Genomic DNA, 25,180 nt, shown 5'->3' on the forward strand with positions numbered 1-25,180 from the left:
AGAAGCTTGTGCTGCCGGCAGCGCAAATGGTTGCTAAATGTGCTAAGTGACAGAAAAACAGTTTCCTTTTTGCTCACGCAACTTTCATGTAACAGGACATTCAGGGCATGTCAAAGCACAAGTTCCCAGCTTGGGACCTTCTGCTTCACAGTGCAAGATTCCTGTAGCCAAGAAAGAAAAAGAAGGGGTTTGCAAATTTCAGCGAATGGAAAAAAGACAAGTTAAATAAATGCCACTTAAAAAATATTACACAGGGGTTGTAGTGAAAACCAAGACCCTCTAAAACCCCAAAACACTTGAGAGAAGCATTCTTTGTGTCCTGAAGGATAGAGGAGGCCAATTTGCCTGCATGTTCAGTGAGTTATTTTGTAAGTCTGCTTTCTCTGCCTCGGAGGCATCCCCCAAACCTGAGAACAGTTACCTAATGTCTATGTCTACTCTGAAAGAGGTTATTTGTTTTGTGCTGCTTCTGCTTTTATCTGAGCTACATATTTAGCTCTTGCTAAGACCACACGCCTGTCACAGCTGAGAGCCACTTGATCTTCTCCATGTTGCCTGAGACTGCAAGTCTTCTGCTTGGCAGAAAGAAACATGCCAAAGCAAGGATTTAAGCCTTCACCTCCTGAGCACCAGTGACAGAACTGATTCATCAAGCCTCCCAGGCTCCTCAGTTCTTCTGGCCACAACAACTAACTGAAACGTATCCCAAAGTCTGGGCGTTACACACGCCTAGCAGGAGCCTATGTGAGCAAGGTTCATATAGCCACCTACAGCTAAGCCCCAAATTTGAAGAGTGGTACCGCACACCCTGGCATAGGACTCGTCATGAGTCAGGTTAGCAGCTCTGGCCTCATGCTCTGCCTCCCTCTGAGGCATCTCTTGGGAGTTGGCACTTCCCTGCCCTCCCTGCCTCTTCCATCTCAGCTACAGCACTGACTGGATCCCTGCGCCAGGAAAATGACAGCACCACTGAGCTGTGCAATTAGAGCCTGGACCAACCGCCGAGAGAACAAAGTTCCAAGAGAAAAGTAGGAAGTGCCTAGCTCTGAATCTCTCTGCTGGAGCTGACTCAGTCTCCTGCAGACAAGATGACCAACAGTGCCGCCAAAGCACCTGGGAAAAAAAAAACAAAACAACCCAATCTTTTTCAATAACTCTAATCTTAAGTGGAGATAGATTTTGGTGATCGCACAGATGTTCATGCAACCTTCACTCTTCCCCAATCAGCTCAAAAAAATCCTTAAGTAGAATTATGAACACAACCTAGATACGTCTAGTTTTCTACCTGAAAAGCAAAAGACTGTGGTCAGCAATCCTTTTCAAAGATGACCACGTAGTTACATTGTTAGAGGTGGACAAGCCACCTGAAATTGGTTTTCTCCCATTTCTTCTAAGTGTCCCTGTTCTGGTTAAGGTTCTGGACACTCCATTATACATGGGCAAGTAAGTGTGAGTTGTGCAGTTTAGACTCAATTAGATAAGGATGACCCAATTAGTAAAGTCAATGCCATTTTCCAAAGGACTTGAGGAAACTAAGCAGCCATAGCCTAAGATGCTATGGGTCTGGGTATGGCTAACTAACTAAAAGACAGAATTTTAGGAAACATCCAGCCAAGAGCTCACCTGTAGAGTCCCACAAGTTGAAAGGACTTGTGTCATTCTGCTTTCATTAAGCGACCCGGAAGAGGAAGGTAGGTGACAAAGTCTGCTGACAACTTCAAAGGAAGGAAGGAAGGATGGACTTGGACTCACCATGAAGAAAACTGCTCAGGGAACCTCATGAGACGGAGTGACTGGGCAGTCACACAGAAGGATTTGAGACAGAATTGCAATAGAGAGTTTAGGGGACCCTCAAGATGTTTTTGCTAGAGACTGAATAAACAACTTTCTTGCCACTTCTGTCTCCTCCACCTGCAAACAACAAAGAAGAACATGATTTGCTGCTTCTTGACATGGGGGCCTGGGACAAGAACAGCAAGGTGCCCACACTGCCACCTGTGCAGGGCCAAACAAAGCGGAGAAAAATAGTTGTTAAGAGATTTTTGGCTCAGATACTTAGAATAGGTGTTTAGAATAAGAAATAGATAAATTAATGTATTCGACATTGTTACACCAGTTTAGAATAAGAACTAGATAAATAAACATATTCAATATTGTTATACTAGTTGTGTTATCACAGGTTTTTAACTATTCTTTTTGGTCCATGCAGAGTACTGCTCATTCTGTCCCCTGTATCGCCCCAACCATGGCTGGATTAATCACCAGCAGAGCTAATCAATAGAAAAAATAAATATAGAGAACTATAGTTAGACATGAAGTTTAAGTGCTGATTGTAATATCTCCGTTAACTAAATATAGGTATATAGATAAGGTATTTAGATGAATAAATAGATAAATATAAGGGTTGGAAGGTTATCTTCTAAGAAATTAGCAAACTTAAAGAAGACATCGGGCAGACGTTCTAAGGAGATCGAAGGACTAACAATGGACCAATAAGGCTCGTGACCAGAAGCAGAACAGAGATGAGGACAAGAACTTGCTGAAGGTGGAAAAATAAGAACTTTTAACTGACCAGAATTGACCAGAAAAATGAAAAATTGAGAACACAGTAGAAACCTGATCGACTTTGACAATGACATAATTATCAGGGAAAACTTTATAACCTGGAGGCTGTGTCTTCTTCGTTGCCACACACTGAGGTGCTGGCCCAATTCTGAGCTGTGATTAATAAAGCAGACCTAGTGGTACCCACTGTCTTCAGAAATTCTTCAAGAACAGTCACACAACGGGACTGATGGATGCCAGCCGGCAACGTCGCAACCAAGGGCAAAAAGCACAAAGTCTAGCGACTGCGTTTGCCACAGCCATGAGGGCAGAAACAGCCCAAGAGCCACATCTCAGTAGCCACGCCGGTAGCAGCTGCTAATGTGAGAGCTGCGTCCCGTCCGATCAGCCGCAGCGCTCCCCGAGCGCCGCTCCAGAGCGAGCGGGTGAGGTCCCCTCCCGCTCCAACACCGCGTCCGTCCGGGCTGCACGACTTCTATCAACCCTCCCGGCGGCGGCGCCAACCACTGCCGCCGCCGCCGCCAGCCCCCTTTACAAGCTCGCTTCCCATTGGGCGGAGCACCACCAATCGAGAGCGCTCTACGCCCACCGGCTTTTCCCCTCCCATGGGCACGCCCCCTCCCCGACCGCTGCCTCTGATTGGCCTCTGCGCCCCCGGCGGGAGGGACGGGGCGAGAGGCCCGCCCTGCTTCGGCGGTCGCGGCCTCCGCGTTTCACGGAGCCCCGGGCGGCGAAGGGAGGCTGGGGCCCTGCCGGGGCGGGGCGGGGCGGGGCGGGGCGGGGCCCGTGACCGACGGGCCGAGCGGTGCGCGCTCAGGGGGGCCGTGAGTGGAGCAACGAGCCTCACCCTCGTCAGGCGCGACCGCGGCGCCGTCAGGCGGCCAGAGGACTCCCAGCAAAACAATGAGCCCGTTTCTGGATCTCCTCCTGTTTTTGGCCACGCTCATCTACTCCTACTTAGAGGCTCTCGTGAAGCTTTTTCTCCCTGTGAAGAGAAAGTCTGTCAGCGGAGAGCTTGTTCTCATCACGGGCGCTGGCCACGGCGTGGGGAGAGCAACTGCCCTCGAGTTCGCCAAGCGTCAGAGCAGGCTGGTCCTGTGGGACGTCAGTAAGGTAACGGTACAGTTCCTCTCTTGCCTCATTCACCTCCCAGGCCGCTGGGTTTGTAACTGCGTAACAAGGGCTGCATGCGCCTGCATCCACATCACTTCCTTCCACATCGCGCCCATCGGCTCTCGGTCAGCTCGCTGACTGGGACGCTGAGCGCCAGCAGAGGCTTTGGCCCCACTTTCATGGAAGGACATAGGTGTCTCGCACGGTCCCGCAGCTACTCGGTGCTGATCAGCGAGGTCACGTGCACAGCATGTCGAGTGCCTGCAGGAGGGAAGCGCAGTGGTCAGCAAGCTGCCATTGGAACCGCCTGGGCTGGCACTAAAAGGCACACTGAGACCAGAAGCCTGTTTCTACAGAGAAGCAAGTTTACCTTCTGCCCACTCTCTGTCTAGCCTCAGGTATTTTGCATACGTTGCTGGAAGGTGCGTCTCTGCTCTCACTAACAGGCACAGCTGCGTTGAGCTGTGTGTGAGCCCTGCTGCCCTCTGCTGCAGTTATGCGTGTAGGTGGCACCTTGCTAAAGGCTTATGCTAGCCCAAGCTCTTTATTTCAGGTAAATTGACTAGAGCGCAAAAAGACCTTGGCAAGTGGAGGATGGACAGATACAAACAAACAGAATGTCGTTCAGTAGGGATGAAGGCAAAGTACTGTGCGTAGGAGCAATTGGCTGTGCAGAGGAGATGAGTGGCTCGGCAGCAGTGCATGGAGAGGTTTCTGACACAGTGGATCAGAAACTGCAGAGGAGTTCATCACATCATCCTGAAGCTGCAAAAAACCCCCACCACAAACGAAAAAGCAAGCAAACAAACCAACCAACCAACCCCAAGGCAAGCCTAGTGTAAGGGGATGTATAGGTAGGGAGGGTATGCTTGAATATTTTCAGTGTCTGTTCATGCTGCCCATTATGGCTAAGGCCAGACTCTGGAGGAGCGGGAGAAGGCATGGCACCAGTCTATCGGTGTGTAAAGGGCTGCTGCTAAGTCAAATGTTGTCCACGTTTGCTGGAATGGAGGAAAGGGATTAAACTTAGTAGCGAGCAAGACCTGGCTTTAGTGCTAGAAAGTACGTTGTAAGCATGGGTGTGAGCAGTCCCTGAAATACAGCAGCAAAGGAGGTGGTGGATCCCAAAGATTTTAGGAGTATGCTTCCCCCGTCCAGCTGCCTTGACAAAGGCCTCATCCCTCGGGACTGTCAGCCTTAAACAGCAGCTAGGGCTGAGCGGAGCTGCCTGGTCTCCCACCCCAAGGACCTGCACAGCTTATGTCAAGTGCTGAGCTGTCCCAGGTTGTTTTTGATCTGGGGCTTTTCACTGCACAGGTCCCCAATGGCATGGCTTTCTGGCACCTGGGGACAAGGTCACAGTAAAGTCACTTCTGCCCTCCCCTAGTAAAATGATACAATAACTTTGGGGAGCATCTGTTCTGTGTGTGTCAAACGCTGCTCTCGTAAGAAACATCTCTGCATTGTGCACTTTGGAGCATGCCTCTCTTCTCACATCCAGGGTGCGAATGCGGAAACGTGTAGAGCCACTTTTCAGATCTCAGGGCTGTCAACTGGGCATGCATTTTAAGTTCTGTATGCTCTGCTAACAGTCACAGTGTCTGCATGCTGTGCTGCGTAAGTCACTGAGTGCCCCCTTTCTGCAGCCTCGCTACATGTGCTTCACCAAGGCAAACTCGCTCTTGTTACCGCATTACCTTTCTGGCAGTCGCTCTACACAGGACCAAAATTTAAGGTCAGAACAGTAGTCCTCTCACAAACCCTGGCTACAGCTCTTTCCCCGCGTAGCCACGAACTGCTCAGGGCCTTGGCAGCCGTTACACAATCAGGACAAATCTTTAGTCTCTAACTAGTCTGCCGCAGTGCCTGAGCAGCAACATGCGGTCAGGGTACACTTGCGCACACGTATCTTTCTTTTCTGCCTCTTACAGCATGGTGTTGAGGACACGGCAGCAGAATGCAAAAGTCTGGGAGCCACTGTTCAAGCCTTCGTGGTGGACTGCAGCAAAAGGGAGGAAATCTACAGCGCTGCAGAGAAGGTGGGGAGCCAGGGCACGTTCAAAGGTTTACCCAAATGCGCTCGACTTTCAGAAAAGTCCAGAAAACAAGAGAAGGGGTGTTGTACGCAGACCGTGCAAGCCCCCTTGGAATCCCTCCACTTCCTGCTGCTTTCAGTACAGAGGGTGAAGTAGTACTTCCAAGAGCACAGCCAGTGTCGTCCTCCTTTGTGAGGCTCTGGCATATCACACCTCATTGCCAAGTTTCCTCTTTAGACTTCCAGCCACAGAAGGAACTTCTGATTCTTAGTTGCCTCAAGAGCACACAGAAAACACTGGGGACAACTGAAAGGTTTTACTGTAAACAGTATGGTCCAGCTGGTTCAAAATAGCTGTATGTCCATAGTCCCAGCTGCAGCTACACAGAGCACACCGTGACTCTGGGCAGCGTGTGGAAGACTATCAATACGGGCAGTAATTAAGGGAGAAGCATCAGATCTAAACCTGATTTCATGGTACTGCTGCAGGGTTCCTGCCACACCTGGAAGCGTGGCATGACCTTCCTCTCCCTAAAAGAAACAACGTTAGGAATTAAATGAAGTGTCACTCATCTTCCACAGCCTTACATTTTTTTGATAACGACTGACATGCACGTTTCTGGGTTTTTTCTGTCCCAAAGGTGAGAAAGGAAATTGGGGATGTCTCCATCCTGGTGAATAATGCTGGTGTGATTACGGCTGCCGACCTGCTCTCGACTCAGGACCACCAGATTGAAAGAATGTTTGAAGTCAACATTCTTGCTCACATCTGGGTAAGGGCCACTACCATCTTCATACCTGTGTTCATTTGGGAGCATTGTTGAGGAGGTGTGTTCAGACCAACAATTATTTCCTGCTACCAGTGAATTCAATAGCATCTTTTGGACGCATAGAGCACAAGGGCACCCAGCTAGACGGACTGCCGGGGAACTTGATTAAGCTCTTGCTGATCTGAGCCTGGCCCAGTTTTTTCATTCTCTCTTACTTCTGTGTGAGCTGGCTGGTGACAGCCTCGTCTGCAGCTTGGGTTGGTCTCTGTCATCGGTGTATTAGGGTTCCTCATTGCATCAGGTAGTTTGGGCGCCCACAGCTGTGCACCAAGACGCTGCAGGTCAAAGATACACAGCTGAAAAATACAAAGCAATGCTTTCATCAGGTGACACGTACAATAGCCAGCCAGCACGCGGCCCAAATGGTATGGCAGGTCGGGCAGAGCAGCAGAGGGCCAGCCCCACAGCTCCCAGCACAGCACAGCCACAGGGCAGAGCGAGGCCTGGACCCTCCCTGACTGCACCCACCAACCTGGCCAATCTTTCTGGGTGCTTGTCCCCTTGCGGTTTGTACTTTGCTGTGTCACTGCCTTCCCTCCTGGCTCCTTGAGGTACTTCTAAGCCTGTTTCCCATCACCCTGCCTCTCCCTGTGATTCATACCTCTCATCTCTCTGTGGGCTTTCTCACAACTTTCTGCCAGCAGTCTGAGTCAAGGTGACACAGCTGGGCCCTATCAGAGCTGGGTCTTGGGCCCCTGGCACAGCCACAGCTGACCCCTGGGGTAGGGCAGCTGCCAGCAGGGGTTACAGAGTGCTGTTATTGCAGCAGAAGAAGAGAGATGCTACAGATGGATGAGCGTTTTATTGTGCATGCTGGGGTGAGACACCGGCAGTGTTGGTGCTGACACCTGAAACCAAAAAGCAGCACAGGAAAGATGTGAGTCAGCTCCTCTCAGAATCTGAGGTGCTGTGCAGCACACAGCATTAAGGATAGCATTGGGTGCGTAATGAATGAGAGTCAGGGTCCGTGTTGAATCTGCCTAAGAAAACATTGTTCTTTTCCCCCTTCCCCACAATCTTGCCTCTCGCTTTAAATGACTTGCAAGACCACAAGAGCTTTTCTGCCAACCATGATGAGCAACAACCACGGTCACATTGTCACGGTGGCTTCGGCAGCAGGTCATTTTGTGCTTTCTTTCATGGTGGCTTATTGGTAAGTGATTTAAAATTGGCTCTCTTCAATTTTTTTTTTTTTTTAATTGCATCTTCTCCACCAGTAAGCACAGAGTAACCAAAATAATCTCCCGCTGAATACGGTATGTCCAAAGGACGGTGCTAAGGAGGAAAAAAGCACAAGAGCCAGCACTTAAGAGTGCCTGGAGGTTCCCGCTGATTTGCTCATTAGCTTCAAGAGAATCAGGAGCAATGCTTGTATGAAGGAATAGTCATGTGATACATGAACTCATGAAGGCTTCTCCTTTTCTCTCTCCCTCACTGGTCCAGACTTTTGCTTAGCAACAAAGGTATCCTCTTCCCTTCTCGTTCTTAGAAAGTAGCGCTCCTATGAGTTATTGTAGTGTTGTCAAGTAACCCCCTACTGAGTAGCTTTTGATCTCTCTACCGTTGTGGCAGTGACTAGTGCGTAGAAACACTTCTGCCGTCACAAGGTGAAAACTGCTTTTTGACTGTAAAATTACCTTTCAGAAGCTAAAAACAGGATAATACTTACTGCGTTGGGAGCAACCGAACTGATGCACCGAGAGGTCGGTGCATTGCCAATTTCTACTAGAAGCACTTGAGCCACGGTGCACGAACAGAAACACTGTTGGATTGCATCTTGCCATTCTGTGCCAGATCTAGCACTCTCTTAACAGTGGCTCCAGGCAGAGCAACCTTCCGTTGGGTACACTCCTTCTTAAGGGTCAGTCACTGCTGGCAACATGGGAACTCCCCAGCCAGGGGTTCTACTGGGATTACACTGTCCATATCAATAGCGGTCAATAAACTCACTCTCTGGTTCTACTCTCTTTGGAGTTGATTTACACTCTTGGCCTGCACCAAGAGTATGAAGTATGCCCTGTGGCATTACTTTCCTCAATTTTACATGCATTAATGCTCCTCCGTTTCAAAGCTCACGCTCCTGTCTGGTACAAGAAACAGCAGAGGGTTGTTCTCTATTACTGCTCCTCCCATCCTTCTTAATTGTAGAGTTTTGGGCTCTCTTCCCACTAAGAATCTTCTCACGTGGGAGAAACAGGAAGCCCATCAGTCATAATTTTCTAACAACCCATGGCATTTGTTTGTCTGTTCACCACTAAGGTGACTTTTTCTGAAAGGCACCCGCCCTGCTGCACGCCACAGTTACTTCCCCAAGCAGCAATATCTAATCCAGCACTATGCTCCAGAAAGTTAGAATGAGTCTCTTGCCCTGCCTCTCAGCTCAATTACATTCTCTTTCTTTTCTTGCCTCCTAGTGAGTTCTATGTGATCTTTTAGGCCATTTGCAGATGTAGAAAGTTAGAAACCGTACTTCTACCTTCTCATTTATGCTTTTTCCCTTCCTGCAGTTCAAGCAAGTTTGCTGCGGTTGGATTTCATAAAGCTCTGACAGAGGAGCTGTCTACCCTGGGAAAGGATGGAATAAAAACTACGTGCCTTTGTCCGGTTTTTATAAACACTGGATTTGTCAAAAACCCCAGTACAAGGTACCTATCAAAAATCTGCTTTCCAGTCCTTCCTTCTTTGCACCATGGCACAACACATTAACCCCACGTTTAGGCCTTGTATTCCAACTATGTAAAAAGACTATATATCATTGGCTAAAAAGAAAATCTGCGGTGTTATTTAACCCACAGAATGGTTGCATTTGTATTACCTGAGTGAGTTTGTGCATCTGTGAAGCATCCTACATCAGCTAGCACCACCCATTTTACCATCATAGCTCTTACATGTATGCTTTCCTGAGTAGGCTTGGAAAGATTTTGGAGACTGAAGAAGTTGTAGAGGCCCTGATGGAAGGAATACTAACCAACCAGAAAATGGTTTTTGTTCCGTCAAGCCAACGGTTTGCTTTACTTTTTGAAAGGTAAGTAGGGGGGAGGGGGGGAAGCCCACCACCCAAAACCAAACCAAAAAAAAAACACCTTATGTATCAAACATAACTTGCTGAGTGTACAACCCTCATCTGATTCAAGATTAAGTTTTATTTTAGGACGTATCACAAGGTAAACAAATAGTGCAGTGGTTCTTTCTAATGACAATAGCAGAAATCATCCACAAGTATTTTCTTGAGTCCTCTCATATGTCATTTTGATCCACTTTCTGCAGCTTTCTGCTCCACAGGCTGATAGGAAGGGAGAAGGAGAAAAAGATACACTTTTTCCTAATGGGTTGCCATTTCCCTTTTGCCTATAAGCAACACTTCTTTGAAACAACAACCTCAGAGAAGTTCCAGACAGAGCTAAGGACCTGCTGCTTATTAGTGTTCATTTCTCATATCAACACCGCAGACTGAGGTGACAGAGCCTGGAAAGTTGCTTCAAGAGGGCTCTACTGCTTCTCTCTGCCATGTAAAGCAAGATTTATCCTATCGTATGTCTTTAATATCCAGTGTAGCTGCTCTGCTGAGGAGGAGTTTTCATCAGAGCTCAGGTTCCAAATCTAGAATTAACAACAGAACAACTAAATTAAGTTTTCAGTTAACTTCTACAGTATTTCATGAAACACTTAGTAATTTCTTGTTTGTGAAAGCCAGCAAACTCAGGTCTAACCCCAAATTTCTCATTATGAGGGGCTGTAAAAGATGTTTGGGGATTTTTTTCCCCCAAGTATTCTCCAAATAAACCAGATAAGTTTTTGAAAGCAAAAAGGCGGCAAGCTCGCATATCTATGTGCAGTATTAAATCTTCCTGGATCCTGCACCAATATTGCAACCCAAATACTGCCCAGCAGATGCCTGGCCTTGGAACTGTCATAAAAGGAGATGGGTGGGATTGGAGTTAAACTAGATAGAGACCGATAAGGGCTCTGTGTTCTTTGGAAATAATGCCCAGTCTAAGCCTTAGTCTCAGTCTGTGTGTGCACACATCCACTCCCAGATCACCTCTTCCCTCACCGGCAGTGCCACATCTCCCCATAGTTCAAGTTGCTTATGCCACATGTAATTTCCTGTATTATCTCTTTCAGGTTGTTCCCAGAACGTGCCTTGGCTTTTCTGAAAAAGTTGACCAATGTCAAGTTTGATGCAGTCATTGGGCAGAGAAGCACTCAGTGAAAGCTAAATTTGATTCTCATTTCCCAGTGGCACAAGTGAAAACAGAATGTGTGCTGAGCATAGTTCAGCTGGTTTGACTCAGAGCAGAACTAAGACAAATGCTTCCAGGCCACCATGTCCAAGCACACCTAAGGTTTTATCCCACACCTGCAGCAGGGACATAGCTGCACAACATGGAGTGTTAATAAAGCAGAGATGCATCTCTAGAAGTGTAAAGGGCTGCTTTGGCTCTATGCGCATCGCCTCTATCTCCTAGTGCTGAGGCAGACATGAATTCCCACCAAGCCTGTCTTGAGTGCAAAGCGATTGCCTGAGAATGTGTTAATCTGGACTCATCCCTGAGTAAAGGTACCTTGCAAGAAGCAATTTATAGAGGAGGTGGGTGGCCTGTTTCACCTCAAATCATCTTTTAAATTTAAGAAAATACTCTTCTAAATTTAACACTTTTTAAATTAAAAAACCACTGCATTTCATGTGATTTTGTAGCATACTGTAATAATACAGGCTTACATGCAATGTAATACCTGCTTACATCAATTATGCCTCAGCACCAACAATGTGCCTTATTCTGAATAAATACAGTTCTTTAATATAGAGGTGTCTCTCAGCAGTGAAAGTCATAACTAGATCCCAGAGGTGGATTTAAGGTTTGGTATGAAGTTGTACACCCTTTCCCTATGTCATTTCTCACACTTCTCATCTGCAATTCCCTGGCACCTTTAAAACACCTTCCTGTGAAAACTGCAGCGTTTATCTACAAATTAGTGGGTGCCCTCCTGCATTTCACCCTTGCTGGAAAATGTGATTTATTACATGAGAACACAGACCAAGCTGGACTATTTTTCTCCTTACAGTACAAGGCAAATAATCCAACCTAATGAAAATTCTCTAGTCTCTTTGCTTCAGTATTCATAAACCAGACCCATGTATTAAAAGAGCAAGGTTATGCTGAGCCAGGAAGGCCTTCGTTCATGTGCAGTGGGCGAGCTTAATGTGAAGTCAACAGGGCATTACACTTGTGTACAATCCAAGAGAAGGCTTGAACTCCCAGAAACTGCTGTATGCATCATCAGTTCGGCTAACACATTCATCATAGCATGAAGTTGCACCCATACAGACACTGAATAACCCATTGCCTCCAGTGTCTTCTCCCTCTTCAAACAGATATGCACCAGACTGAGGGTTTACATATTCCACTCCTCTGAAACACTCCCTTACTGACTGGAGAAGATGCTGCAGCAACAACATCCCTGTGTGATCCAACGCTTTACCTTCCCTACCCTGCTCTGCCCCTCACAGGTGCAGCGGAGCAGGGGAACAGGAATTCTTGACAGGAGGATGCACGCCAGGTGCCAAGGTGAAGGTGAGACAGGCATCACACCAAAGGGGCCCTGCCCCACTGCTGAGCTAGTGCCACAACAGTGAAAGGGTTAGCCAGAGTCTGCCAACCACCAGGCCAGGCTGCAGGGGTGAGGCAGGACCCCAGTCACACCCGGAAGGCACATCAGGATCAGCAAGGTACAGGACCAGGCATGGCACGCCAACAGTGCAGCCCACACAAGGGCCAGGGCCAAGGCCCGGGCTTAGATGTGGGTGCCAGGCCAGGGACCAGAGTGTGCACACAGGAATGTTCCAGACGAGCCTTCTCACAGCTCATCACAAGCTAGCGGCCTGCTCTGATGGGACCCACCTTGACAAGGAGGTTAAACTCCCAAAGGTCTTTGGCCTGTCATACAAGAGAACAGCGTCTGATGAAACAGGTCAAAGACCTCTTCAGAGCACAGATTATCATTCCACCTGCTTGTGCAACTCCCAGCTGTGCCAGGCAGTCACAGCCATCAAGGGAGGCCTGAACATGCTGCCACCTTTGGCACAGCGGGAAATGGGTGGCTTCCAGTAGAGTCCTTCCCATTCACCTGAGCACTTTGTGTTGTTCTGTGAACTGAGGTTCTTCAGGAAAAGGAGAGCCCTCGTCATCCAGCTCCTCCTGCTCTTATGTAGCAAGAGTTGGAGCTTGTGCTGCCGGCAGCGCAAATGGTTGCTAAATGTGCTAAGTGACAGAAAAACAGTTTCCTTTTTGCTCACGCAACTTTCATGTAACAGGACATTCAGGGCATGTCAAAGCACAAGTTCCCAGCTTGGGACCTTCTGCTTCACAGTGCAAGATTCCTGTAGCCAAGAAAGAAAAAGAAGGGGTTTGCAAATTTCAGCGAATGGAAAAAAGACAAGTTAAATAAATGCCACTTAAAAAATATTACACAGGGGTTGTAGTGAAAACCAAGACCCTCTAAAACCCCAAAACACTTGAGAGAAGCATTCTTTGTGTCCTGAAGGATAGAGGAGGCCAATTTGCCTGCATGTTCAGTGAGTTATTTTGTAAGTCTGCTTTCTCTGCCTCGGAGGCATCCCCCAAACCTGAGAACAGTTACCTAATGTCTATGTCTACTCTGAAAGAGGTTATTTGTTTTGTGCTGCTTCTGCTTTTATCTGAGCTACATATTTAGCTCTTGCTAAGACCACACGCCTGTCACAGCTGAGAGCCACTTGATCTTCTCCATGTTGCCTGAGACTGCAAGTCTTCTGCTTGGCAGAAAGAAACATGCCAAAGCAAGGATTTAAGCCTTCACCTCCTGAGCACCAGTGACAGAACTGATTCATCAAGCCTCCCAGGCTCCTCAGTTCTTCTGGCCACAACAACTAACTGAAACGTATCCCAAAGTCTGGGCGTTACACACGCCTAGCAGGAGCCTATGTGAGCAAGGTTCATATAGCCACCTACAGCTAAGCCCCAAATTTGAAGAGTGGTACTGCACACCCTGGCATAGGACTCGTCATGAGTCAGGTTAGCAGCTCTGGCCTCATGCTCTGCCTCCCTCTGAGGCATCTCTTGGGAGTCGGCACTTCCCTGCCCTCCCTGCCTCTTCCATCTCAGCTACAGCACTGACTGGATCCCTGCGCCAGGAAAATGACAGCACCACTGAGCTGTGCAATTAGAGCCTGGACCAACCGCCGATGTGTTAATTAAGAAGAGAACAAAGTTCCAAGAGAAAAGTAGGAAGTGGCTAGCTCTGAATCTCTCTGCTGGAGCTGACTCAGTCTCCTGCAGACAAGATGACCAACAGTGCAGCTAAAGCACTGGGACATTGGCTAGAGGTCAGTGGAGATGCTGCTTTTTCTCGTTCTCCAGCTCTTGCAGTTATCTACTGTCAGGAAGCCAGGAGTGTCAGGACCCCACAGGGATTTTTATGGACCAGGTGTACTACGTATTCTGTATACTGAGCTGCTGCACCCAGCATGCAGGTGTCACAGCTGTGACCGCCCTGCTAGCTGACAGAGGATCTGTTCCCCAGTGCAGGAGGCATGAAATAGAACTATTGGTATCGTAGGCCCTATAGCTGTGTTTGTAAGCTACGTGGCCAGGCACCACACTCATGCACTATTTCACAGTCATCCATGCTGTCAAAGTGTTAGCACGCTTCCCAGCTTAGTTTTAGCCTGTAACCATGTCCTGCAGCACATGCTCTGGCACAGTGTGGGGGCAGTGTGTACAGAGCTCTGTGGTACAGAGCTGCTGGGCAGGCAGTGTGGGTGAGACCATCTACTCTGCAAAAGGAGCGGAAGTTTATGGACATGGAAGCCTTCTGAGGACACCATCCAGACCAACACTGAATAAAACAAAGGAGCAGCTGTGATAGTTTCCCTTTGTCTACTATATATGCAGGCCTGACTGGTCAGAAATTTGAGAGGCTCATTATTATTGGAAAAACCAACATTTAACAGCAATATTTAACATTCATGATTGCTGTCTTCATCATGATAGATAAAATTTTCAAGAGTCTCTAAATGGCTTCAGCTCATCTCGGTCACATTGAGTCTTACTGAATTTCTAATAGCATGGATTAAAGCTCCCCACAGCACTGCAGCCTGATCTGTCTCTTGAGCAAAGTCTGAGAGTACTTCAGAGACTGGCTCTGCTGCATTTTTCCAAAGTCCTTGAATCCTACTCAGAATGTCATCCCAAACTGTGTTTCTTGTCACAAACCTAGGCCTCTTACAAGTGAAAAATCATGGCTGTACATCTTATTGCCACTGTCTGGTAGGACTGATGCCCCAACCTTATGACTGGGGCAATACTCATAGTATTTAAGGCTTGCAGGTAATGCTAGCACGTGTAAAAAAAAATATACAGTTTTAGGCATTTCAGAACATTGATTTCTAAATGCACAGAACTTTCTGAATCCAGCAGTTCAATTAAGGGGTTTTTTTTGTTTTGCCTTTTCCGCCCCCCACCCCACTCCACTGAAATTAAGCATCTGAGATCACTGGCTGTTCACAGCATTCCAAAACTGTCTGCAAAATTCCATTCTGAAACAAATTTTTGGTACCCTAAATCTTTCAGATTCTTTCATGCATTGTGCTCTTTTCCAAGCAGGTGTCTTGCTTTCTGTACTTACGCTACAGTTTGAGCTCACTACTAAGAGGATAACGGTTTTACTGCAAAACTTCTATTAAAGTATGAAAGCTTACGTTTATCCAACAAGCCAGGTATAACTAGGAGTAAACCCGCTCTCATGCAAACTATTTCCCCTCTGCGTTCTCAGCCCTTTAACGTTCATAGCTGGTAGCTGATAATTTTCCAAAACATCACAATCAAAATGTTTTCCAAAAAACATTCTAGTTAAAGAGATGCTGCAGCAGGAAGATATGCTCATTGCTCAAAAATAATCCAGTGACAATAGTGACTGTGTTTTTTTATAAAAGTATTCCAGACACTCATGTTCACTAGTACCTACCAGCTTGCTAATCATGAGGTAATCCCTAATGGGAAAATAAAAAAAAACCAACCCAAAACCAAACACTCAGCAGGAACTTGCACTAATCTTTTGATGACCACATAGGTTTGATGAAGAAATGCTGCTGCTTTCTTCCAAAGAGTTGACCAGGAATATGTACATAAGTTCTTCGAGCATTATAGCACTGACACCTGCACTCCAAGAGAGGTAAAAACCTGAAGATCATTTAATAACTGTTTTTAATATTATGCAGAGGCAGTGGTGTGTATTTACTCTCATCTAGTGATTTCTGTGTAGTTACACTGAAATTATACTGGCAAAAGACAAGGTTCAGGTGTCTCTGGTATGAAAAACAATGGGGGTGGGGGGAAGAGGATTTATCTGGAGCTCAGTTCTTAAAACCCTTAAAGCATATACATGCAGTTAAGCCCAGTTCTAGCTCCACAGCCTAATCAGTCTTATCTTCCCAGCTAAACACTTTGTTCACATGGTACTTTTCCACTTCTATCCTCCTCTCTCTCTTTGACATAAAATGGTATCAAGAGCCCTTTTAAACTCTTTTTATATCTGTTAATTATAATGGATACAACATCAGGAACGAGTGGCTGAGAATCATCAAAAAATGCAAGATTTTATGAACATAGCTTATATGTTCATTTTCCAGATAAAAAAATCCTGACTCAAAGACTATTTGTCCTAATCCATGCGGTTAATCGGTAACCAATTTAGGGGCAGGAATGGCTGTAGCTTACTTCATGTTCTCCCTCTGCAGGAGCAAGGAACAGATAAAAAGGAAGGAATGGCAGCATGTGCCAGAGGTGTATTCTCCTTTAGCATGGTGACTTAAGTCCATGTATACCCCAGGCCTATATACAAGAAAGCAGCAGCACAGACTTTACAGATAGTTGTTTTTCAAGCTATGGATTGTTTCAGTCTTGCCCTGTCACACACAACACTGCCTTTACATCTGCAGCCTCAGAAGTCATGAAACTTAGGATGGTCTGTACACAGTTACATTAAGCACAGATCCTCTCAAGTTCTTAAACATATAATATGGGTTGCAGACAACCAAATCCTAGAACATGATCCTCAAAACTCTAAAGGCAGTTTTAGATAATGTCTGTGCTGCGCAATGCTGCGCTACCACAGCACTTGCTCAAAGGCACTGAGAGAGATGTTTTGCCTATCTAGATAGCCATCTGCTTACCTGCTACCTTGGAGCCTAGCAGTGGTAGACCTGTGCTAGTGCAGCTCTGTAGTAACATGTTTGCAAAAGGCTTCATTCAGCGGCTAACTCGAGGATCTCTGGACAATGCCAAGTGCCACAGTGCTAACCTCTACTCAGTGCATGACACCTTCTTGGCAAGACACAACTATTTGGCATTCCATCTCTATCTGAAGACTCCTCAAGGTACGTGCTTATGTTCCTGTGGGATCTCACCCTGCAGGCATATCTGACATATATTGATTTAGCTGAGCTTAGCACACAAAGCCACAGTCACTCAACACCCAAAGATATTTTTCACCTAAGCTTACGTCCCATCTCTGAGCTGTCAAGTCGTGATTTCTCTTTTGGACCAAGTGAACTTCATTTTTCCCTCCAGAGAGTAACACTGATAAAAAGATCAGCTATTTAAGCTTTCACAGTCATAGATCTGCCTTTTTTTTTTCTTGAATTCTAGCTATCAGGGCACAGCAATATTTTTAAATTAGTTTTTCAGAGGGCACTCCTGTTCTCAAAGCATCTCTGCTTGATAAAAACTCTTTAGCTCTTGCCTGAGTGGGCACAGTTGGAAACTATTTCTTAGTTTGTTAACATTAATCCTGGGTACAAGATGTATTAAAAATAGACAGCAGAAAGATGATATATGAGAATAAAGGCCAGTTTTAAGAATCATGTTTTAATTTGTTGCATTTCTCAGTTAATAGTCAGCCTTTCCAGCAGATAAAGTATCAAAGTCTTACAGATCCTTTAAAGCCAACCGACCACAGTAGCTTAGCGACGACCCAGGCTTTATTCTTTTGTTGTAGATTATTTTAAGTGATCACTAATCCTGCTGCGAAACTTCCAGTTCCATAGACTCCACATTGCCTAACTTCAGACAGTCCAAAGCTTGTGAGTCTGAGGTCCCTTTCACTGCTAACATGTATCATGCAGCATACCATACACAGGCTAGTCTTCTGTGTTCTTAAATTATTATTGCAGAGCTGAGGAAATGGCTGAGTAAACTTAATTAAATACATTAGGAGACTAATGAGATTTCCATTTCCTAAAATATAATTCCTTTCCTGACCAGTGCAATTTTATAAATATTAACTGCATTTTCTACAAGACGTTTTCCCAATTCTACAATTGCTAACCCAACGAGCCAGTATAGTTTTAAATTCAAGTCTTTAAGAGAACCCAATCACATAAATTATTTTATATTTACTAGGAGAACAGAAGGAAACTAAACAGAACAGTCATAATGGACGGCCAGGAATCCAGCCTCAAAGCCTCATCGCATTCAGGAAAAAGTAACCTCTTTCTGTCATCAGAGATTACACATCACACATGTAAATCACTACTTGCAAGGACTCAGTAGATATATATATCTGAGGGCAGGAGGGGAGCACTGTGCCAAAATCCCCAATGGCAACAAAACTAAACAGTGACACCTTTGTGTATTGACGGCCTGATCAAACTATTACTAAAGTCGATGGGAGCCTTTTCAGTGGTTTCCAGGGGTGTTGGATGAGAGCCACAATACATTACAAACAGTATTGCTAACTTTCAAAACCAGAAACAAGAGCATAAAGGTGTTAGTTTCTTATTTAGAATAGCAGTCTGCCCACTGATTCCTTCTTTTTACAGAGCAGAGCAATGACCTTGCTCCAATCCCAGGAGCTCATTTTAGGAAGCTGGGAGGTAAGACTTCCTACAACTTCTTAAGTGTCAAGCTTTCATCTTGAAGAGAACCAGTCTGGGAAGTAAAGCAGCTGCCAGGCTGGACATCATGGACATACAGTGTAGAAACTATGAGGCCAATAAAGAATGAAAATGTGCACTACCATAGAAGGCAAGGAGAAAACTGCAAAACTTGCTCCCATCAGACCATCGGCTGTGTGCCTATGGTTCCTGAGGTCTACTGGGAAGCCCCCTTCTTAACCTTCTGACCAAGAGGTCTGTCCATATGCATCAGTTTGTCCAATCACAGCCTTCTGGAAACCGCTCACGGCCAGCAGCATCTCTGCCACATACATACAGGTTAGTAGCTTTCAACCACATGAATGGATTTGAGGAGGATTGCTTGGCTTTTTGTATTCAGAAAAATAGGCACTAAGGCATTGCTGAACTGGAATTTTCTGAGATGTATTTATATAAAACCTAAAATGTTCTGGGTTGATCAAAACTAGTGCACTCTGGGCAGTTCAGTGCATCATGTAAGCATTTCAGCTGTTTCCTACTGAATTTTCACCACCTCTGACCTCTATGAATACCTGGCAGGGGGCTGGGGAATAACAACCCAAACCCATTAAGTAGTTAGATAATAACGATTATCCCCATTTTGCCACAGATAAGGTCTGGTCCTTTCTCAAACAGGCCAGGTCAAATAGCAGTGCTACTTAGTTGGACATTTTTGCCTTTAAAAACTCCAAAATAAATCTCCATCTCCTCCTAAACACAGTATACATGTATTCTGTGCAGAACTGTAAAACTCCAGCTACTCGTTCTCAGATAAGCATGGATTTATAAAACACCTTCCTGCTTTTCAGCAGAATTGTGTTTTATTCAGGAAAAAAAGAAATCCTAGAATTATTAGGCACATCTATTGAGGTGAACTTGGCATGCAGCATGTGAGTCCAGCTTTCAACTCTGCAGATGTAACTGGAAAAACTATTGAGCTGGGGGGCTAGAGGCAGAGGGCGTTTTCAGTTGGCTAGCTGTGCTTGCTTTTGTACAAGGCAGTTATTTAAGAAGCCTCTGTACTTCCCAGGGCATGTATTTCTTTAATAAGGTCTTTCTTTGATTCTAACAGGCTGTAAAACATTCCTAGCCAACTCTTTTCAAGTTCTCAAGTCAAGCCAAATGGGACAAAGACTTACCCTTATTGCTCCACAGGCAGAGACAGGCACTACAAAGAGACTGAAACAAACTTGGGGGAAGTATGTAGTGGGGAAACATTCCTGCACCGAAGGGGGTGTGTGGTAGCACTGTGTGAGACAGTTATATATATAAACACACTGTATGGGACAGAGCTGGTAGACAGGTGCGGAGGAAGGAACAGTTACAGCCTTTTCCCCTGTCTCTGAACACATGGAGGGCAGTTCCTCTGAAGCCTGAAGTGGGATACTCTGATCTGTAGACTAGGACACTGAACTAGTTCAGATTTTGGGAGGACAGGGTGACGACATTTCTTGGGAATTGTTCTGCCTGCCTCTGCTTCCCAATGAAGGGCAGCTTTTTTACGTGCTAAGAGGAAAGGAGATAAGCTCCATGGTATTGGTCCATGGCATTTTATCAGAAAAGAGAAACATGGATATGAGCTAATAGCAAGCAACAGATTCACAGTCACTGTGAAACTGTCCTGAGATGGATGCCTAGCATGTGCTGCAGCAGCACTCGTGTTCCTTTACTCATGAGCAAATTCTGTTGGTTTTTTTCTTTTTTAAATTCACCTGGAAAGCTTATTTTTTCACAGAAACCATTCTCTAATGTAAAAAGAACAGTTTCTAATGGAAAGACAACAGTCAAAGTAAGGGAGCAACTATAGCAAGAAGAGTAACTATTCCCATACACCCCTTGACAAATGAGCAGAACTGGCACGAAAGGATTAGCCACCCTGAACAGCCATCAGCTCGTGGCCACCTCGGTGGTTCTCCTGCCCGAGAAGACGATGCAACGCACAGAGCGAGCAACTCACGTCAGCAACAGTGCATCAAAGCCTGCCCTTGGAGCAGCAGCAGCTGCTTTCCGCAGTCACCATAAACTGCCTGCACTAAAATCAGCTCTGCTGCTGGCCCGCTGTTCGATAGCGGCGGAGTTCACGCTCCCGTTTTCAACCCGGAGCTTGCCTTCTCCCTTTTTTTCTGCCAGCACATTGTTCCACAGCACCAAAAGCCTCGCACGCAGCTGCCTCCCCCTCACTGTGTCGTTTTGCCTACGGTTCTTAAAAGGCGGTCCCGGAACTCCGGGCGCCGCGCCACACTCGAGCCCTTGCAGCGCGTAACTCCTGCACGGCCAGGTACGGCGCGGTTCCGGTGAAAAGCCAAGAGAGGTAAAACTACGGCGCCAGCCCCGGCACGGACCAAACCTCCCTTCCCGTTACGGTGCTCTCGGCGCGGAGGAGTGTGGGGAAAAGTGCTGGGCGTTCGTAACGTCACTGGGCTCGAGTGGGAAGGAGCCTTATACCGCAGGGCCCGGCCGGCACGGGGCGCCTAACGGAGACCTCCTCACCTCGCGGGCGGTGGGAGCAGCCCCCGGGAGGGCGGGACGACGACCACCCCCGCACACGGTGGCGGGACCCGGCCCCAACGGCCGCGCCGCCCCGCCCTCCCCGACGCATGCGCCCCGGCCCACCGCCCTGCCCCGCGCGGGCGCGCGTCCCCTCCTGCCGGCCGGGCGGCGGGCGCGCGCCCTGGCGGAACCCGGCGACCCGCAGCAGCGCAGGTGAGCGGGGGGCAGTGGGAAATCGGGGGGCAGTGGGAAATCGGGGGGCAGTGGGAAATCGGGGGGCCCTCCCCGCGGCGGGAGGGCTGCGCCCCTCTCCCGGCCCTTCCCCCGCGACCGCGCTCCTACTGCCGCCCTCTGCCAAGGCCCGCTACCGCCATGGTGGGCTGTCCCTGCCTTTATGTAACTCGCCCCCCTCCCTCAGGTGTAACGGCAAGCGGTCCTGCTTGCTTTGGCGCGGGCGGGCGCGTTTCCCACCATCCTGGCAGCCCCCAGCTCCATCCTTACCCCGACGCCCGGCCTGTGCCCTCCAGCGCGCCGCCACCCCGCGTGGGAGCGCCGGACCCCGCTTCTGGAGCGCTCCTTCGGCCCCGGGGCGGAGGGACGGTAATAGGCCCGGCTCCCTGGCATTGCAAACGGGTATTGCCGCGGCCGGCTTCAGAGACTCAAACCGAGCGTGGATTTCCTGTAAATTAACCTAGAATTGGTGCAGATCACTCAGGGCTGGATTACGCCCCTTGCAAGAGCACGCAAGGGTGGCATGCTGCATGGGCTGGCCTCTCCTCAGCATCAGAGGACTTACTCTTTGGGAGGCACTCGTGGAGTCCTGTGCTCACAGAGCTTTTAATTGCCACGCGATTCAGGCACAGAGACAAAAACACGCAAATAAACTGAGCTGGGAGTCCAAACGTTTCAAGCTGCTGTATGTAATTCACTACTGCAGGGACTGTAGCCAGAGAACCTAGTGCCCTAGTCAGCTTACTCTTGACATCTTAAAATAGATAACAAGTAAATTCACTTCAGTTATCCCAAAGCAAGCATTTCCTGTGTTAAAAAAAAAAAAAAAAAACAGCAAAAAATTACCTGTTGCTACTGGGAAGAGCCTCAGGAGTTCCCAGTCTCTCCTTCCTTGTCATATAAATGAGAATTTCAGATGCTGTTACTCCACCAGCTCTTTATATTGCCTGCTTGAGTTTCCTTCCTGCTTTGATAGGGTCCACCTTCCCATCTCCACTCAAGCCGATTGTTTGGCTGCTGGTAAGTATCAGTTAATCAAACTCTTATCCATAAGGGGTGTGGAGGTAGTTCACAAACCAAATAGGGCCTCCTAGTTCATAGATCTGCATTTCCTCTGCCTAGTTGTTCCTATATATTCTGTAATAGTAGAAGTTATAAAACTCAGGGATACCTGGCTTTCTGTGTCTGTTGCAAAGGCTTCAACAAGTATAATCAAGAAACAATTCACATTCACATGTGATAGAAGAGTACCACAGCAGGTAAAATAACTCATCAAATGTTAACAAGCTAAAACTACAACAGCTGTGTCACATATGTCACAGCTGTGTCACCAACAAAGTTGGTGAAGGGTCTAAAGAACAAGTCTTTTGAGGAGTGGCTGAGGGAGTTGGGGTTGTTTAGCATGGGGAAGAGGAGCTTGAGGGGAGACTTTATTGCTCTCCACAGCTACCTGAAAGGAGGTTGTATTGAGGTTGGGGGTTGGACTCTTCACCCTAGTAACAAGCAATAGGGTGAGAGGAAATTGCCTAAAGCTGCACCAGGGGAAGTTTAGGTTGGATATTAGAAAAAACTTATTCACCAAAAGGGTTGTCAAGCATTGGAACAGGCTGCCCAGGGAGGTGGTTGAGTCTCCATTCCTGGAGGTATTTAAAAGAAGGGTAGACGTGGTGCTTGGGGACATGGGTTAGTGGTGGACTTGGCAGTGATAGGTTAGCGGTTGGATTCGATCTTAAGGGTCTTTTCCAACCTTAACAATTCTGTAGTTCTATGATATGGCTTTGGTTGCTTGTAATGGAGGTTAACCTGTTCAGCCACCTTCTTTAAGCAATTGGGTCTGAGGTTTTTTATTTAGTTTGAGCAGATTCCCCTGTAAGCTCTTTGTGAACTCTTGTGTTATGTAGGAAGTGTGTCTGCATTGTAACATGCCAAGATTGTGCCTATAGTTACTGTGCAGCATGTGATTAGCAGTGTCCCTATGACCTGGTTTATCTTATAAATTGTTAGTGAGATGTCAGTAGCCTGGCATCCAGTTTTCGTCAGCCATATATTTGTAAATTCAAGCTTGATCAGTGTGGTTACAAGAGGACACAAGCATTGTGTAATTACTGCCAGTAATTTGATGCAAGGCAGCATAATACCAGTTAGCCAGTGTCTTAGTTCTTCCTCAGCAGGCTTCACCAAACAGATTTTGTAATAATAATTTCTTGCATCAATAGTTATAGCTTCTTGGGTTGTGAAACCTTTTGTCTTATGTTACCTCTGCTCCCTACTGATTTCAAACAGATTTTGAAGGACCCTTACAGTTCTGGGACAAAAGGAAGATGGTACTGCTTTATGGTTTGTGCAGTTTAACTTGTGAGTGTAATGTGAAGCTGCAGCCTCAGTGAATCTCAACTCTAGATGAGAGAATGTGATAACGTTTGGCAGCTAAGGCAGAGAGCACTGAGAGGACGGGGCTGGTAGGTGTATGGGAAACAGTGTTTGGCTACAGCTCTGGGATGCTCTGGTGGGTACCATGCCTTGATTTACATGTCCGTGATAAAGGGCAGCTGACAAATAACTTAGAAATTATTTTGCTCTCTGTTAACACTTTGCAGGAAGGGGTGGACTAAACATTGCTGTGGAGACCATTGAACTATTGTTATTTTTAATCAGGTCCATCAGAGAAGACAATAGTGTCTCTCCTTTGTAAAGGCCTGTTCTGTGTTCTTATGAATGTAAAGTACTAGTTAAAATTTTTGTTACATGTCTATTAACACTTCACTATGCTCCCAAAAATTGCACTGACTTGCAGTATTTTTCCTTTTGTGTGCTACTTTTTGGATATTCCCATGGTTAGTTTGCATAAATAAATAGCTTCTTAAGTACACCTGTATCTGCAAAACAGTCCGTCTTCGCTGTTCTGGGGCTTCTGATGGGTTTTGGTGGTTCTGAAGCAAAAGTAAATCAAGCATAAGTAAATCATGATATATTAGGTTGTTGGTTTGGTTTTGATTACGCAAAATTGAACAAAATCATCACCCTGTCATCCAGTAAAGCCCAGAAGACAATTTCTGGTGTTTGATGGAAATGGGGATTAAACCTCAGTAGAACTTTGTTGAGCGTACTCATATATTGGATCAAATGAAGCAGGGAAGAAGCTGTCAGGAAACAGGATCAAGGGATTGCCAGGTAGAATTACTTCCAAAATGAGATTTATATCTGACTATGCTTTTCATGCTCTACAAAACACCTTTTCTGTCCTTTTTCTGTTGCATTTTTCCAAGAAAGAGCTGGCCTCATTTAGTGTGTGTCTACAGCATTGATGGAGCTTTGTTCATAGAAGCAGATTAAAGATGGTGCCAACTGTACCCATTTCACTGTTTTCTGAACTACCTGTGTGAAAAGTAACACAAACAATAACACATGTCAGTTTCTTCTACAAAGAACCTCTGAAATACTGAAAGGATCTAGAAATTCTGTATTAGTGTTGCCTAAGAAAATTTTTAATTATTTTCTACAAAAGGAAGCCTGGTGGTTTTAAATAAGCTAAACCAGTTAGATGTGTGGTTTCTGATTTTTTTTTTTTCTGTTAAATTAACTTTCTGCTGAAAAGTACAGTAGGCTTAGGCTTGTAATACAGAGTGTAACTTGAACTTTCCCATGTTTTCCAACCTTGTCTGCTTTGACCTAATTAGCATGGGCATCTAAGCAGTTTTGCATGAGGCTTCCATAACTCCTTTGAGGGAATTGGTGAACAGAGAAGGGGAGAGTACCAAGGTTTTTCTACACTATTTTGTCTATCAGGTTTTTTCCCCCATGTTCCTTCTTGGTGATGCAGCTGTAACCAGACTGAACGGCGAACAGCTGCTTGTGCAGTCCCTGCCAAAGCTGCTGCTTGGCTGCAGTTTGCACTGCAGCTGCCTCCTGCCCTTCCCACTTCTCTCCCTGTCTCTTCCTTAGCTCTGCCAGCTGCCCTCTTTT

The 25,180-nt window shown here is 46.5% G+C and overlaps 1 protein-coding gene and 1 long non-coding RNA gene across 2 annotated transcripts; one reads left to right on the forward strand and one right to left on the reverse strand.

The window, feature by feature from the left end:
- The first annotated feature begins 3,468 nt into the window (after positions 1 to 3,468).
- LOC135313159 (estradiol 17-beta-dehydrogenase 11-like) lies at positions 3,469 to 11,350 on the forward strand. Its single transcript, XM_064450374.1, has 7 exons — positions 3,469 to 3,678; positions 5,610 to 5,717; positions 6,355 to 6,486; positions 7,590 to 7,696; positions 9,051 to 9,188; positions 9,452 to 9,568; positions 10,669 to 11,350. The coding sequence occupies exons 1-7, from the start codon at positions 3,469 to 3,471 to the stop codon at positions 10,754 to 10,756; spliced, it is 900 nt and encodes a 299-aa protein (XP_064306444.1). The 3' UTR covers positions 10,757 to 11,350.
- Positions 9,050 to 21,072, reverse strand: LOC135313163 (uncharacterized). The gene is made up of 2 exons (XR_010372775.1): positions 20,987 to 21,072; positions 9,050 to 10,143 (listed from the first exon to the last, which is right to left on the reverse strand). It is a non-coding gene; the product is annotated as an uncharacterized LOC135313163 (long non-coding RNA).
- Positions 21,073 to 25,180: the final 4,108 nt, after the last annotated feature.

Source organism: Phalacrocorax carbo, chromosome 4, assembly GCF_963921805.1.
Source record: "Phalacrocorax carbo chromosome 4, bPhaCar2.1, whole genome shotgun sequence".
Taxonomy (NCBI): domain Eukaryota; kingdom Metazoa; phylum Chordata; class Aves; order Suliformes; family Phalacrocoracidae; genus Phalacrocorax; species Phalacrocorax carbo.

Bases quoted from the DNA above. Each gene is read 5' to 3' on its own strand.
- LOC135313159 (XM_064450374.1), top strand. From the start codon at position 3,469: ATGAGCCCGTTTCTGGATCTCCTCCTGTTTTTGGCCACGCTCATCTAC. The intron at 5,718-6,354 runs GTGGGGAGCCAG...TCTGTCCCAAAG, and splicing joins TCTACAGCGCTGCAGAGAAG to GTGAGAAAGGAAATTGGGGA. The intron at 9,189-9,451 runs GTACCTATCAAA...TTTCCTGAGTAG, and splicing joins GTCAAAAACCCCAGTACAAG to GCTTGGAAAGATTTTGGAGA.